This window comes from Taeniopygia guttata, chromosome 15, assembly GCF_048771995.1.
Source record: "Taeniopygia guttata chromosome 15, bTaeGut7.mat, whole genome shotgun sequence".
NCBI classification, from domain to species: domain Eukaryota; kingdom Metazoa; phylum Chordata; class Aves; order Passeriformes; family Estrildidae; genus Taeniopygia; species Taeniopygia guttata.
The window spans coordinates 10,699,503-10,713,735 of record NC_133040.1 but is presented as its reverse complement, the minus strand read 5'-3'; the positions used below and the strand labels follow the sequence as shown (position 1 = coordinate 10,713,735).

Sequence of the window (14,233 nt, the reverse complement as noted above, 5' to 3'; positions counted from 1 at the left end):
AACCTACCACCAGTTTTCCAATAATAATTTTTAAAAAATGTTAAAACTAACAGAGCAACTTTTAAAAAGGTGAGATGATACACTGGCAGAAGCATTTAGGGGTCTGAATTCAGGAAGGGCAGCCAAGTAATGTGGCACATCCCCAAGAGGACACATAATTCCTGGCTGATCAGTGGCATTATGTGACTGCTTCTGTTCCTGCCTATCACCACTCAGGAACAATCAATTATTGAAGAATTTGCTTTCTAAAGACACAGCCCTGGACAGGGCAGAAGACCTACATGGAAATCTCACATGCTTGGCTTTTATTTAGGACAACTGGAGCTCTTTAAGATACAGAGAGATAAGCTACAAATATGTTGTTAAACACAATGTTGTGTTTTAAACAGCAGTAAAACATGACAGATTAAAACCTGCCAAAATAACCATTTTATCTTGGTACTGCCAAGATATTCCCACAGCATGCAAAGAACTTGTTTACAGAAGACACTAGACAAAGAAAGCTAGAGCATAAATTTATGTTATCTTGACCAAGGAAATGGCAGAAAAGTTTTGACTATTAACAGAAGTTTTAATTAATCAATCAAAAACAAACAGGGGAATCTTACCAGCACTCGATCTCCTATTTTGAGCTCCCTTTCTCCTTTCTTTAGTGATCCAGCTTCTGAGAGGTTTGATATAGATTCACTGGCAGTTTTTGAAAGATTGCTAATCTGAGAAGGAGTTGCGTGTTCCTTAGCAGCAAGGGGGGTTTTCTGTGGAATTCCTGAAGGGGGAAGTGCAGCAGTGGATGAGGACACTGCACTAGCAGCTGATGTGGATGTTGGGGAGGTGGCTCTGGAAGCATGAGCTGTCTGGGTACCGTTGGCTTCATCCTCTGTCACCACTTTCCTGCTCAGTTTGGATGGCCTTGTGAATATTCCCCTCAGGGGCTCACACTGGAAATAGCGAACTCCAGCCACCGAGCCATCGTTCTTCCCGATGGGCTCATCCAGGACAATCCCTGCCCACTGCCCCGGGGCAAACTGCGTTTCCCCCAGGAACTGGATGAAGCCCGGCTTGTTTCCATTGACCCAAACGCGCTCCCCGACCCTGAAATCATCCACAAACTCCTCGTGTGCATCCGCAGGGGCTGTGCTTGAGGGCTTCTCACTGGGAGCTGCTTTTTCTGCTGGAGCTGGAATCAAAGCACAATGAGAAACAATGGGAATCAAATACACTAATATTCCAAAGAGCATCATTACTTAGTTTCAATGGAACAATGTCCCTAATTAGGAGATCACAACTCTTAATTTCCCTGTGCAAATGCTGTAATCGCTGGAAAAGAAAAAGCAAAATCTGAAGATAGAGACAATGGATTTAATGAAGGTTTCAGTAAGGTTGCTTTTGTAACAACAAAATCACAGGCCTGACTTCAAAAACTCCCAAAGCATTTCTATCATGACAAGGTTTGAGGAAAATTGCTTGATTTCCAAACAGTAACCTTTAGATTTTTCATAAGTTCCACGTGTAATTTTTTAAAATCAGAAATACAAGCAAAAATACATTGGTGTAAAGAGTAAAAATAGTGTATACTACAGCATTCAAGGTACTTTTTGTTAGAAGATGAATGAGGGAATGATTAAGACATTTAACTATTCCTTACCAGCAGCAACAGGTGCAGGTGTTTTGAGCAATGTATTCCCGTGCTTGATGGTCTTTGAAGGAGCCTTCAGTCCACTTGGTTTTAACATACTCATCTTTTTGCAATTATCCTCCTCCTCTGTAGCAACTATCTTTTTCCAAACATGGAGAAAATATATTGTTCAAGCTTTTTCAACTCTGGAATAAACCTGTATATAAAAAGATCAGACATGAGCAAAGATCAGTGTTAACTCCTGCAGGAGGGATTTCTATATATACACAATCTATGTATAAAATGCATTATTAAAAAATGCTTTCCAGTAGCAACCAGCAGCATTTCCAGCTCCCCATCTTTTGAAAGCCATTTCCTATTAAAACCTAAATCATCCAAAGAACTCACTTTGCTGAATACTGCTGTATTTATCTTGAGATTTAAACTAAAAGGTTATTTTAAGAAAGAAAAACAAAGCCCTTAACAGCATAGCTAACATTACACATAGATTTAACTGCTGCACACACACAACTGCTTTCAGTCACATTTTTTCCAGTGTTTCAACATCCCAGCAAAACCAACTTGAGACTAGAGAAATAACAGCAACAGAAATCAAGACAGCCAGGAATTTCAGGATAAAAGGAGTAAAGTTTCAAAGAGGTTGGAACTGAAAAGCTTAAATTGTTTAAGAGTTACATGATGACAACTGAAAAGCAAAGAGCCACCTCAGCTCTCTGTGACCTCAGATCACAAGATATGCTGGCTCGCAGTCCCCACCAGTGCCCCAGCTAAGAGGAGGGACTCTTCCCAACGTTGCTAGGATAGAACTTGGAAGCCAGTTCGAAGCTTTTCAGGGAACTGTGTTTTGCCACAGGAGGCATCTTCTTTCTGATTACAAAAGCTTCAGAATGGCTTTTTCATCTCAAATGAAAAATCTGTGTATTTTTTTTACCTCGAATGTGAATTCAAAGCCAAACTTCAAGGTGATTGCCCTCCCCTCTCTTCAAAGGAATAAACTATTCTGTGTGAACACAGCTTGGCTTTGTGCTGACTTCTACATGAGGCACTGCCAGAACAGCTACACCAACAGCAGCAGCACACGCCTCAACAAAAACCTGAAGGGGAAAAGGAAAGGGGCATGCAGTGAGTCTGCTCAGAACACGTCCAACAAGAACTACAAAGCAGGTCTCAGTCCTGCCCTTTGCTCAGCACCCTGGCACCCGTCAGGACAGAAAGTTGGGCAGCTGCAGCCTCCCAGTGCCCAGGGGTGCAAACTGAGAGCTCAGCACCCAGTTAAAGGTAAAACAAACCTGCCAGGAGAGACAGCTCTGCTGCAGCAAGGAGAACTCAGGAGAATAAACCAATCCTGTCTCTGTGTACCAGTCTAAGATTTATTCCTCCTGTATTATGAATTATTAATCAGAGTTCCTAAAAATCAATTCACTGCTTTGTGAACCTAAACACCAAAGTGAAACATTCCTCATGTTATTTCAAGACCCGCCCTGTGAAATTGAAGGCATTTTCTAAGTCTGCAACAATGTTATATTTTAAAAAGCATGAATTACCACCTTGGATGTAATTGAGATTGCTGACAATTTAAGTTCTGCTCCATCAAGTGCTGGGAAGATTTCTAAAACTTTTTTTTTCTAGTGTTGCCAGAAGTTTGTCACTCACCTGTCTGCAGTTATGACTCTACATCACATTTCCCTATCCTTCCTTTTAGAAATCTTCTAAAACTGCACTTTGATCCTACACACCAAGGGTCTGAAATGCCTTCTTTTCTCTCTTGCAAATGTGCTCCCTTCCCCAGGCTACAGGCCCTATTCCCTCCTCTCCAACTCCAGAATCTCCATGCTCACCTCCCTTACTTCCCTCAACCCATCAAAATCCATGAAGCACAAAAGCTATTCAAGATAAAGAAAGGATTTGGTACAAATACAGAAATAGTGGAAGCATCATGGTCAGTCATTTTTAGTTCACAATCAGTGCCAAAGACCAAATTGATGGAAATTTGAAAGCAGAGTCCTTAAAGAAGATTTCTCCTAAAGTCTGGAAGCTGGAACTGTTCCTCAGCACTCTGCCATTCTTTTCCATACATCACCTCCTTTTTAGCCCCCAAAGACCATTCCAGCCCCACCACAACTGCCCTGTGCAAGGACACACATTGCATTAGCACCCAAATTAGACTGTGCCAGTTTCAGTTAATTATTTATTAATAGATGGTTAACAAGCCTCTGCTCAACAGAAAGTTAGAATGTTCTACCCCTGCATTTCTTGGCTTAGGGTATTCATTCATAGTTTAATCTTGCTCTCCACAGTCATGGGTTATGTATTTGCTGTGTCATTTGCTTTTCTCAACACATAGGCCTTCAACTAGGCCAGAAGTAACACAATCCCTCCTGTCCTGGTTTCAGAGTTACTGAAATTGTAGCTTAATTCAGACTAAAGAAAAGCTAAGATTATAGGCAACACTTTTTGATAACTGACTGCCTCACTGCAATAGTTAAAATGCAAATTTTGGTCTTAGGGACAGGATCTTTGGAGCAGCATTGCCTAATGGAGCTCATAAAACACATAAATATGCATCAAGTGATTTTAAGCATTACACACTCCAACATATCCTAACAGGCTCCAGATGTCAATGATCTCACTTCAGCTCTCATAAAAGGCAGCAGCTCAGTGCTTGTCTCAATTTGTTCTTTCCTCCCTTGAATTTATCTCAGCTCTCTTGAAAAAGGATCCTTATAATCAATAGGCAAAAATATTACTGTGCCCCAGAATATCCTGTCAGGAATTTAAGGAAAGGTCCAGAAAACCTCTGATAATATATTCCACTGAAGTGTTCTACCAGTTACAAAACTGAGCATAAAAAGAGATTTTAAGCACAGGCTTTGCACTTATGCCATTATTGGAAATCTATGACTACATGCAATATGAATTTTAACTGATTAATGATACCCTTATTCTTATTTACCTTTTAAAGACCTCGAAGTATTGCATGGATCAAGCAACAAGCTGGGAACCACTTGTTTAAGTAAATAAATCCTACTAATGTGGTATGTGATAATAGATAAGAATTCTGTTGGCAAACTAATATTAAAAATAAATAAATGTAGCCACATAATTACAAAAGCAGAATATTTTCCAACTGTCAAAAAAGGAATTCCTATAATAAAAAGAAAGCAGCTGTCCAACATTCCTTTCAAGACTATTTTCAACAAATAGTACTCAAAAAAGAATTAAATAAGAACACAGGAAAAGCCTCAGCTCACTATTTAACCCTGTAGTCATGGCAAGAACTTAGGAGTACCAGTGGAACCACAGAATAGTTTAGGCTGGAAAAGACCTCTAAGATAATTAAGTCCAGCTTTTCCTAGTTCTTCAGAACACTTCAAATTAAAAAGATTAATATTTAACTTAGTTAACACCATTAACAGAATAAATACTGCTGGAAAATGCCTTGCAATGCCAATGCATTTCCAAGCTCAAAAAGAGACCACTTGATTTGTTAATTGTGCTGAGCACAGAGGTGCTTTGCAAAACACATCTAACCAGTCACACTAAAAGATAAAGAGTAAATATTCTAAAAAGGGTTTGTAGAACAGATAACTGCTGAAAAATCTCACAGGGCCCTATAAGCTGAGACCAGCACATGCAACCCCTATGTCAGTCAGTAATAAGCACCTAGAAAACAAATTCCCATACCATGGAGAAAAGTAAAATGACCAAAATAAAACAGAAAATACAGAAAATCCTTTTGTGCAAAGCCAAATGAAAAATATATTCCAAAGACCACCATGATGCAGTAAGTTCACCTTCCTGAGAGAAAAACAAACTCAGCACAAGAAGCACTGTTTGAAATCTCTGCCTGAACAGCGTTTCTTAAATACCTGTTTCATACTTGTTGTCCAACTGCTGCTGCCAAGCTTGAGGGAGCTCATGAATCATTCCTCAAATATCTGGAGTTTAGAGAAGTAACTTGGAATTTTGAACCTGGAAAGATTCCCCCTCAAGTCCACCAGTCAGTCCAATAGCTCTGACCTTACACAGTTATGAACACAACTCCTAAAATTATTGCAGTCTTAAAACTAAAGCACATAAACATGTTCTCCATGATTCAGATTTAATTCCTACAGCTCCAAAAGTTGTATTTGCAGTCTCCTGGACTGTTATTACACTCCTGTAAGAAGTGAGTATATATATTTACAAAAGCACTGAATATTTTCAGTTGAATTGATAAGCTTTTGAAATTCATATTGATTTAAAAATACAACCCCATTTTGGCTTTGAACAAAATCAATGCCTTCTCCTTGCACTGCTTTTTGCTGCTCGCTACCTCGTGGAAAATGTTTCTTTGAGTGCAAGAATGAGCCAGATCAGAGCCAAACTTGTGGAGGATTCTGAGGGAAGTAATAAATGCACAGCAGGTGCACAAACTGACCAGACTGGGACATCATCCTCACAGGAACAATTCTGGAGGAAGGGGGCACAAGAGAAGCTGAATCCTTGAACAAAAATATTCCTAATCCTGACTCCCCCTCTGCTGCATTCTGGGTCTATTGGAGAAATTTCTTACTGGGCATCCAAATAGTCTGAATAACCACTCTGCAAGCAATGGATTACATTTACAATGAAATCTTCCAGAGCACACAATATCCACTGTAAAAGTCTCACTCAGCTTCAAAGCCAGTCCTGTACAATTACAAGTTGCTAAACCAGAAGGATGGATTGGGAAGCCCTCATGCACTCACGTTACAGAGCTTCTCTGGAGTGATGCAGCATTCTTGGTGCTCCTGGCCACTCCCTACTTAAATACAACCATTTTGGAGCAATGAACTCACATCCAGGTCTCTCTGCATTGATCCACTGAAGCCAGACCTTGAAAAGGCAAATTAACTTCTCTGTGACCCTCATGCTCCTGACTTACTGCAAATTCCATGTGTTTTGTCAGCTCTGATGCATTTATTGAATGGGCAGCAAGTTCAGACTAAAACACACCAGAAAGCACCGTAGGCATTTGTTAACAAAGCGAGGCACAAACAGCAAATTATGGTGGGACTGAGGTAACAGCCTCTGCAGAGGCTGCTGTTAAACCAAACTGAGCATCTGAGCTTGCTCAAGGTTTTAACTGCACTGCTCAGGGATTACAACGGAATTAGAGGCATCTTCAGCTATCAGTCACATTGAAACTAAGATAATTTAAGAAATAATTTATATATAAACCAGAAAGAAAACAGAATGAAGAATTTAAGATTTCAATACAAAAAGAGCTGGCATTTGGAAGTCAATATTTGATTACTCATTCAACACACAGCAATTAGAGAAAGGGAGCATTTAAAAACATGGCTTCAGTTTCATTTTGTTTTCCAGAACCACTGATTTTTATGTCAATTACTCAAGTAATGTTATGATCTGAATATAGCCTTCAGATACATCACTACTAGAAGAAAAGACATTACTTAATTCAATGTTTGTTATGGCAAGTGCCATGAAAACATTCATTTGGGTTACTATGCTCTGCTTAGTGCCAACATCAAAACATGAAGGCTGGTATCTGCATATGGAACCAATGTTTTGTACCTCACCTTTAAAGGTAGAGAAAAATTGCATTTATAACTCAGCTGATCAGGTAGAAAATAACAAAAGAAATCCAGACTTTTCAGATCTGTTGTTTGCAAGTAATGGAACAGGAAACAAAAATTTTGTAAGGAAATAAGCAAGAAGGTCTCATAATTTATACAGGATCCTTATGTCATTCTGCTTTCCAGCCCAATCCAACATAACCATCGTAGGAATTCCAGAAGCCAACCATTCACAAAGGCAAACACTTATCCCTACAGGAACCTCAAAGCCACGGTTTTTAACAGAAATATGAATTTTCCTAGAGACAGACTCTTGAAGAAGTGCATCTCTACTTAATTTAATCAAGCATAACAGAACAAAAGCAATTCTTGCTCTTCTGAAGTGCCTTCACAGTAGCTACGAGGCTAACTCCAGGAAATTACTGCTGCATGCAACTTTTAGAAGGGCTTTAGTCTAACCCAAACACTGTTTGCTTTTGCTGCCATAATAACACGAGCCCAAAGCCTGCAGGAATTTGGGAAGTTTGCCCACTGGGATGACACAGCTCCTCTGACAGCGGCACTGACGTGATGAACTCAACCTGAAACGAAGAGTGGTAAAAACCAACAGAAACTGAAACAGAGCTATCCTGTCAGTGGCAGCGGGCCTGAAAATCTTTCCAGCTGTGTTTTTCAGGGCACTGGTTTGGATAAACATTCCTTAGTCTGTGGCAGGCAGTGTGTGTTTAGTGAGACAGGAGCACGCGGGGATCTCTGAGCAGTCCCAGGGCTTTAACACAAACACTGTGCCTTGTCATCACTCATCCCACCAGTGCCCCGGGGCTAAGGACATCCCCAGAAATAGCTCCTGGGTTCCCACTCCAAAGAGCAAATCCCTGCTTCCTTAAAATCTCAGAGATGCTCCCTCTGTCTTGTACACTGAGAGGGATTGGGGAAGAATGTTTGGGAATCCCAAAGCCCCACAGCACTGGCCCTTGTTAAGCACATGGGAACCTACAGCTGAATCAGCAACTTCAGATTTATTTCTTAACTGAAATCAATAGTAGAAGTTGTATTTCTGTACCACAGAGATGACTGGAACTGTTCTCCATGTGAGGTCACAGATCCCAGGGTATTCAGAACCAAAGACTTTCAACATCAGCCAGGTCTGCACACAAACCTGTATTTTTCCTTTGATTTTGACCTGCTGCGTAATTTCCACTACATAAAAATAAAGCGCAGGAGTTTTCTAATTAAAAAAAAAAAAATCCTATTCCTACAAGTTTTACAGAAGCAGGCGAACCAGGAGGAAGGAGACTTGGGTTTAAAGAGTTTTGAATTTCTCCCAGTATCTTTAGAATAACTGATTTCTGAAGCAAATTTGCCATCAACACATTTGACAGCAGCAGGTTATCAGTTTACTTGGAGATAGTATAAAACTTGAATGCAATATAGTTAGGAAGGTGACCATTATGAGACCCAAATCCACTGAAAATTGGTTTTAGGGAATTGCTCAAATGCTAAATAAGATACAAGGATGTTTTTCCACCTTGGGAAGTCCAAGATATTTGCTGCAAATTGTATAAACAGGATTGTCCCAGCACACGCCAGCGAAAGGGAAAGGCGGGGTGAATTCTTATAACTCAGAAACTGTTCTAAGAAGAAGATGAATCAGATCAAAGATAGTAAGAAGCTTAGGACCTGAAACCATCAGTCAGATATTACAGCACTGCTATGAGGAAGGCAATTCAACAAAGCTTCAGCTCTGCTTATGGATTTTAATTCTGCATCAAGGACATTTTAAGTCACCCTGTTTTATCATTTTAGAACTTGCTATGTTCATTCATACCTCAGGAGCCTCAGTAAAGAAACACTGAAACACTGACTGTTGAATATGAAGCACAAATCAGAGGATGTCTAAAAACTATTTTGGGCCAGCAAATTGTGAGTAATTTTTCCTCAATCTATTGCTATTTCAAACACAGCCTGATGAGTCTTTTTAAAAAGATTCTGCCTATCTTTAATTAATCAGGAAGAGCTGATAATTGTTAATATGATGCAAACTGTAACACTTCAATTTGCCACTGTGCACACAGATTATAAAAACATTGCTGCTCTGGTCTATTAAAAGATCAGAAAGCACATGATCCTCCCTCTCCAGCACATCATTCCCTACAGAAGGAGTCAAGGATTGAGGTGTAGAGAAAGTTTCCAACTAAGTAAATAATTCCCATCTCTTCTGGTAATTGTATTATCATCACTTACTAATTTTCCTACATTTTTCCCAGGAAGTTCTTGTCTTTCCTCAAAGACCCCCATTTCAGTAAGAAAAATAACAATTTGTTTGACTATCCACACTGACTTCTGTTGATGATAATGCACTTCAGCCATCCCAGTAAGTGCAATCAGTCAGGATAAAATGATGACTTTGGAATAGATGAGCTTCAAGTTCAAATTATTTGGTATCTACAATTTAATTTTTGAGAAAGAAAACATCACCTCCCTTCAGCCTCAAACCCCAAAGCATTTAAAGGCACAAAGGCTTCTCCCTAATACAATTACAACCCGAGCAGCTGAAACAAAGATGCTGCTTTTTATAGTAAGGATTTAATTTTGATAGACTTGGGTGAAACTTTAACTGTTTCACACTGGGTGAAAACATCAAGTCAGCTGTCTCTTTTTAGCCCTCTGCACTCTTAGCCTTTGAAATTAGCACCATGACTACTGCTTGGCTGGCAGAGAGCACAGGAGAAGCACAAATTCTGAACTTAGATAAATATTGCTGTGATTGAGCGGATGCTGCTGCCAAGCAGAGCAGCAGAATGCAAGTGTCAAATAAGCTGATTCTATACAATACTGAATTTCTCTCTCTGCCTTGCAACTTCCCCTCATAAGCAGCTAAAAATATAGACAGTAAGATTATAAGGATCAGGGAAAATGAATAGCTTTTAATAGTGGTTCTTCTGTAAACACTGAAGACATATCTTATAAATTAAAAGAATGTATGGTACTATTCTTACGAGTTTGTACAAATAATTAATGAGATGTTTCTCCACGTGGAAAAACTTAGGTTGGTGATAAAGCATAAACTTGTACAGCCTGTCCCTAGATGCATCTCCTGAATCCTTCACAGCCTTTTGGGGGCCAGGAGCCAGTACCAGATTTGTGAGTACTTCTAAGGGCCAGTCAGAGAGTGAATCTTTCCTCTGCAAGAACAAATGGATGTGGAGAACAGACACCTGCAGAAGCAGGAGGGGTTTAAATCATCAAGGAGCTGCTGACAGAGTTCTGCTGGTCAACACCAATGAAATGGTTTCTCCAGCAGAAACTGGCATGGGGCTGAGGGCAGCTGAGATTACAGCTAATGCAGTATATAATTGCCTTTCATGAAATAACAAAACACCATCCATCTGAGGCATTTCCAAACATGCTGCTCCAATAAGGATTCCAGTGAGTTACTCTTTATACATGCCAGCAGAGCCAGCAGTCCCTAAGGAATGCCAAAGGATTAAACAAGAGCTGCATTCATTCATGGCTGTCATGTTCAAACATTAGAAAACTTGCATTCAACATACAGAGTTAACATTTGACCCAAGTGTTTTAGAAAGAGAAAGAAAAGCAGCTCTCAAAAATCATATTGGCAAGGCAGAGTACTCTATTTCTTTTTAAGGAGGATCCATTTTGATATATTCTCAGTCCCTCCCAAGAAAAACTTTAACAGGGCTAAAAGGATAAAGGGAGGAACACCAAAGGAATTATGCAATCTGCCCAAGCTGAGTAAATAAAGGCTGTCTTGGGCATCCACAGTCAGAAGATGGCAAACAGATACAACCTGAAAGTCAGACAGGAAATCTTCAGGAGCTCTAGGAAGTTGTAGCAATCAGCAGAGAGAGCACTGCTCCTTCCTACAGTGTAATCACAGGAGGAAAGATGCTGCTATTCCCTACAGAATACATCTGGAATGAGCACACAAGACAGCTGGTGTTCCACCCTCCCTAGAAAGCTGAGATCTTCTCTTTAAGGGAAACCATACAAATTATGTAAAACTTTTTTTTGCCAAATAAAATCTCCCTCTTGATCCCTAAAGATATGGACATTTAAGGTCACATTTCCAAGATTTTCTGCTTCAGACAACTCATCCCTCTCCCTTCAGTACACAGAAAGCTTTAGTGCACTGTAGTACAGACAGAAAATCTCCCAGCATGTATACAAGGACTGAGCAGGAAGAGAACCTTGAAATCTTGTAATTTTAAAGTAAGAACTAACAATCTTCAGCATGTAAAAGATGAACTGTTAAGCTTTCCTTAGAATAAGAAATGCTGCTGTGGGTGGAGGGGAGGTGTTTACTTTTCCTTCACAGTATCTACTTTGCAATCTTCCTACTCTTGCAGCAGGTGCACATGGACACACTTCAGGAAAACCACTCTCTGCCGTTGCTAGTTTCAAATTTACATTACATTCAGAATGCATATTTCTGTTCTTTCAATAAAATACTTTGCAAAGCAGCCAGCATCAAGGCACTTCCTCTTTTGTACCTCTTTTTCTTTCTTCTTCCTACATGTCAACACAAGTATATCACATGTTTTAAAAGCCTTCTGCTCAAAGATCTCAAAGCAACCTGTGAACTTCTATAAAACCCTGCCCATTCAGCACAGAGGGTAAGTGAAGGGGTGGGGAGGAACAAGTCTTCATTTCACAGTCATATATTTAATCATCAACATATACAATCACGAAGTAGATTTTTCTCCCCATGCTCTATTTTGGAAAATTTCTTTGGTGTTGGCTTTTGTTTGTTTATATTTCGAAAAATTATTCAAAGCACGGAATCAACAACAAGATGAAAGAGAAAACTAACTCCTGATTTTTTTATGCAGCAGGAGCCACATTACCCTGTGAGTAACAGCACCAATTACCTTGTGCCCCATGACAGCTATGGCACAGAAAAGGGAGCACTGCATCGCCTGAGGTACAGCACTATAGCGGGAGCAGGAGGGGCCTGGAGCAGCGCCTGTGCCTGGGAATCCCGCAGCTCTGACAGCGCCGAGAACATGGCAGCAAACTCTCCTGAGCCACCTGAGGGGATGCCAGAGCAGCTCACCTGGAAACCAGCAGATTTTATAACAACGCGAGGATGGGGAGCGGCCATAAAAAACAAATCCAAAAAAGCCAAGGTAGATGATTAGTAAAATATCGGTATGTAGATGCAGGGAATTGCGGGTCAGCACTAACCAAGGAATATAAGAAATACCCAGACCTCTTCCCTCAGAATCAGCCGCTCAAGCCACCACTAACCCAGCACAGCGCCGCAGCTTCCCCGGGAAGAGACTCGAGCAGAGGCTGCGATCCAACCTTCGCGTCCGCGCTCCGGACAAGCACCCCGGAGGCTGAGGGAGACGAGGCCGTCCCGCCGCTGCTCCGCGCCCTGACGGGGTTCGGCCGGGCCCCCGCGGGCAGCACGTGCGGCGGCCGCTAACAGCCCTCAGCGCCGCCGCCCCTCACGGCCCCGCCGCCGCCCCTCACGGCCCCGCCGCTGCCCCTCACGGCCCCTCGGCGCGGACCCCCGCGCCCTCAGACCCGCCCAGCGCGGCGCCCGGACGGGAAGCGCGGAGGCCCCGAGGCGGGAGGCGGCGGGCGCGGCTCCCCCCGCCCTCAGGCTCCGCCGTCGCTCCGCGCCCTCCTCAGGGCGGCCCCCCCTCCTGCCCCGCCACCTCACCGGCCCCGCCGCCGGCGCAGCTCCCGCCGTCTCCTCCGGCTGCTGCTCCCGCTCCCGTTCCTGCTCCCGCGGCCCCTCTGCAGCGGCGCCGCCCCGGCTCGCAAGAGGCGGAGCGGGGCGGGCACAACGTCTGCGCCCGCCGGGGCGGGGACTGCACCAGCGGCAGCGGCACCGGCGGTGCCCCCGAGCTCCCCGCGCCCCCTCCTCTCTCTTTGTCCGCCCCCCGCTTTGTTCGCCCCGCGGCAGCCGCAGCTCGGGGGAGGGAGCGGCTGTGCCCCGGCTCGGGGCGAGCCCGCCGCGCCCGGTGGTCCCGGAGCCGCCGCTGCGGCACAGCCCGGCTGGGTGGGAGGGGGAGAGGGTGGGCACAGACGGGGAGGTGTGAAGCACATCGCTCTAGTGGGTGAATAACTTCACTGTCTGCTGCTTCGCTCCATTTTCCTTTTGTCCTGATGCCCAGAAATTCATCATGCAGAAATTTATTATCCCAAAGTACGGGATATTTTTATTTTCATTGTGTTTGTGAAGCAACACATTGGAAGCTGGCGTTATCCCACTGCTAAAGTTTAAACAGCTGGAGCAGCAGCCCCAATGCCATCATCAACAATTTAATACCGATTTTCAAGGCTGAATCAAACAGCTCTGCTCCACTTCTTCCCCTCTTACAAACAGGCAGCAGAGCCCAGCCAGAGCTGGCCCATCACCGCTGAATTCCTCACAAAGCAAACCTCAGTTTGCAGTCTCATAGCTTGTTGGGTTTCTGCATGATGCCATTCGAACAAAAGGGTGATGAGAAAGCAGTTCCATTGCTGGGGACTGATTGCAATTTGTGTTTCATTTTGGCTTCGTTCTTTGGCATTAATCCAGCACGGTAAAGCACAAAATGGTGTGATGCACTCCCCCAAATAAAAGGTTTCAACTACATCAGCATTTAGCAATGTTTGTTAGAATTTCACTTCATAAACATTAAACACAATCTCTTGCCATGGCCATTATATGGTGAAACAGAATTTGAATTCATGTACAGCCATCCCTCTTTCTCTCTGCAAAATTTGATAAAAGTTTCACTGAATAAAGACTTCAGGATTTAAACATTGGGTTGTATTCAGAAGTGCAGAGCCAGCAAAGGATTGCTTTTTAAATAAATGACCCTGCAGCCCCTAGCTATGGAAATAATCCCCCAAAAAAATGCAATAAAGGTAGAAACTGGAGAGTTGTACTAACTTTACAGAACACTTGCCTAAAATACCTGCTGGCTTGAGAGCTGCAGTGGTGAACCTCTGTGCTTCTTTCTGGTGGTGCAGATTTGAACTTTCTGTACTGATCTGATGCTAACGTAGAATGAGT

At 42.5% G+C, this 14,233-nt stretch overlaps 1 protein-coding gene across 12 annotated transcripts in view; it reads right to left on the bottom strand.

The window, feature by feature from the left end:
* Nucleotides 1-13,198, bottom strand: part of CLIP1 (CAP-Gly domain containing linker protein 1) — a 61,735-nt gene extending 48,537 nt beyond the window's left edge. For 6 of the 12 annotated variants that reach the window (XM_072936094.1, XM_072936085.1, XM_072936089.1 and 3 more), the window contains exons 1-3: nucleotides 12,890-13,041; nucleotides 1,646-1,832; nucleotides 609-1,177 (exon numbers count right to left, since the gene is read on the bottom strand). In XM_072936094.1, coding sequence (XP_072792195.1) covers nucleotides 609-1,177; nucleotides 1,646-1,739 — 663 coding nt within the window. In that variant the 5' untranslated portion in view covers nucleotides 1,740-1,832; nucleotides 12,890-13,041. Of the gene's footprint in view, nucleotides 1-608; nucleotides 1,178-1,645; nucleotides 1,833-12,089; nucleotides 12,275-12,468; nucleotides 12,737-12,889 lie in introns of those variants that run through there. The other 6 variants (XR_012058383.1, XM_072936091.1, XM_072936084.1 and 3 more) reach the window with 5 other exon arrangements.
* Nucleotides 13,199-14,233: the final 1,035 nt, after the last annotated feature.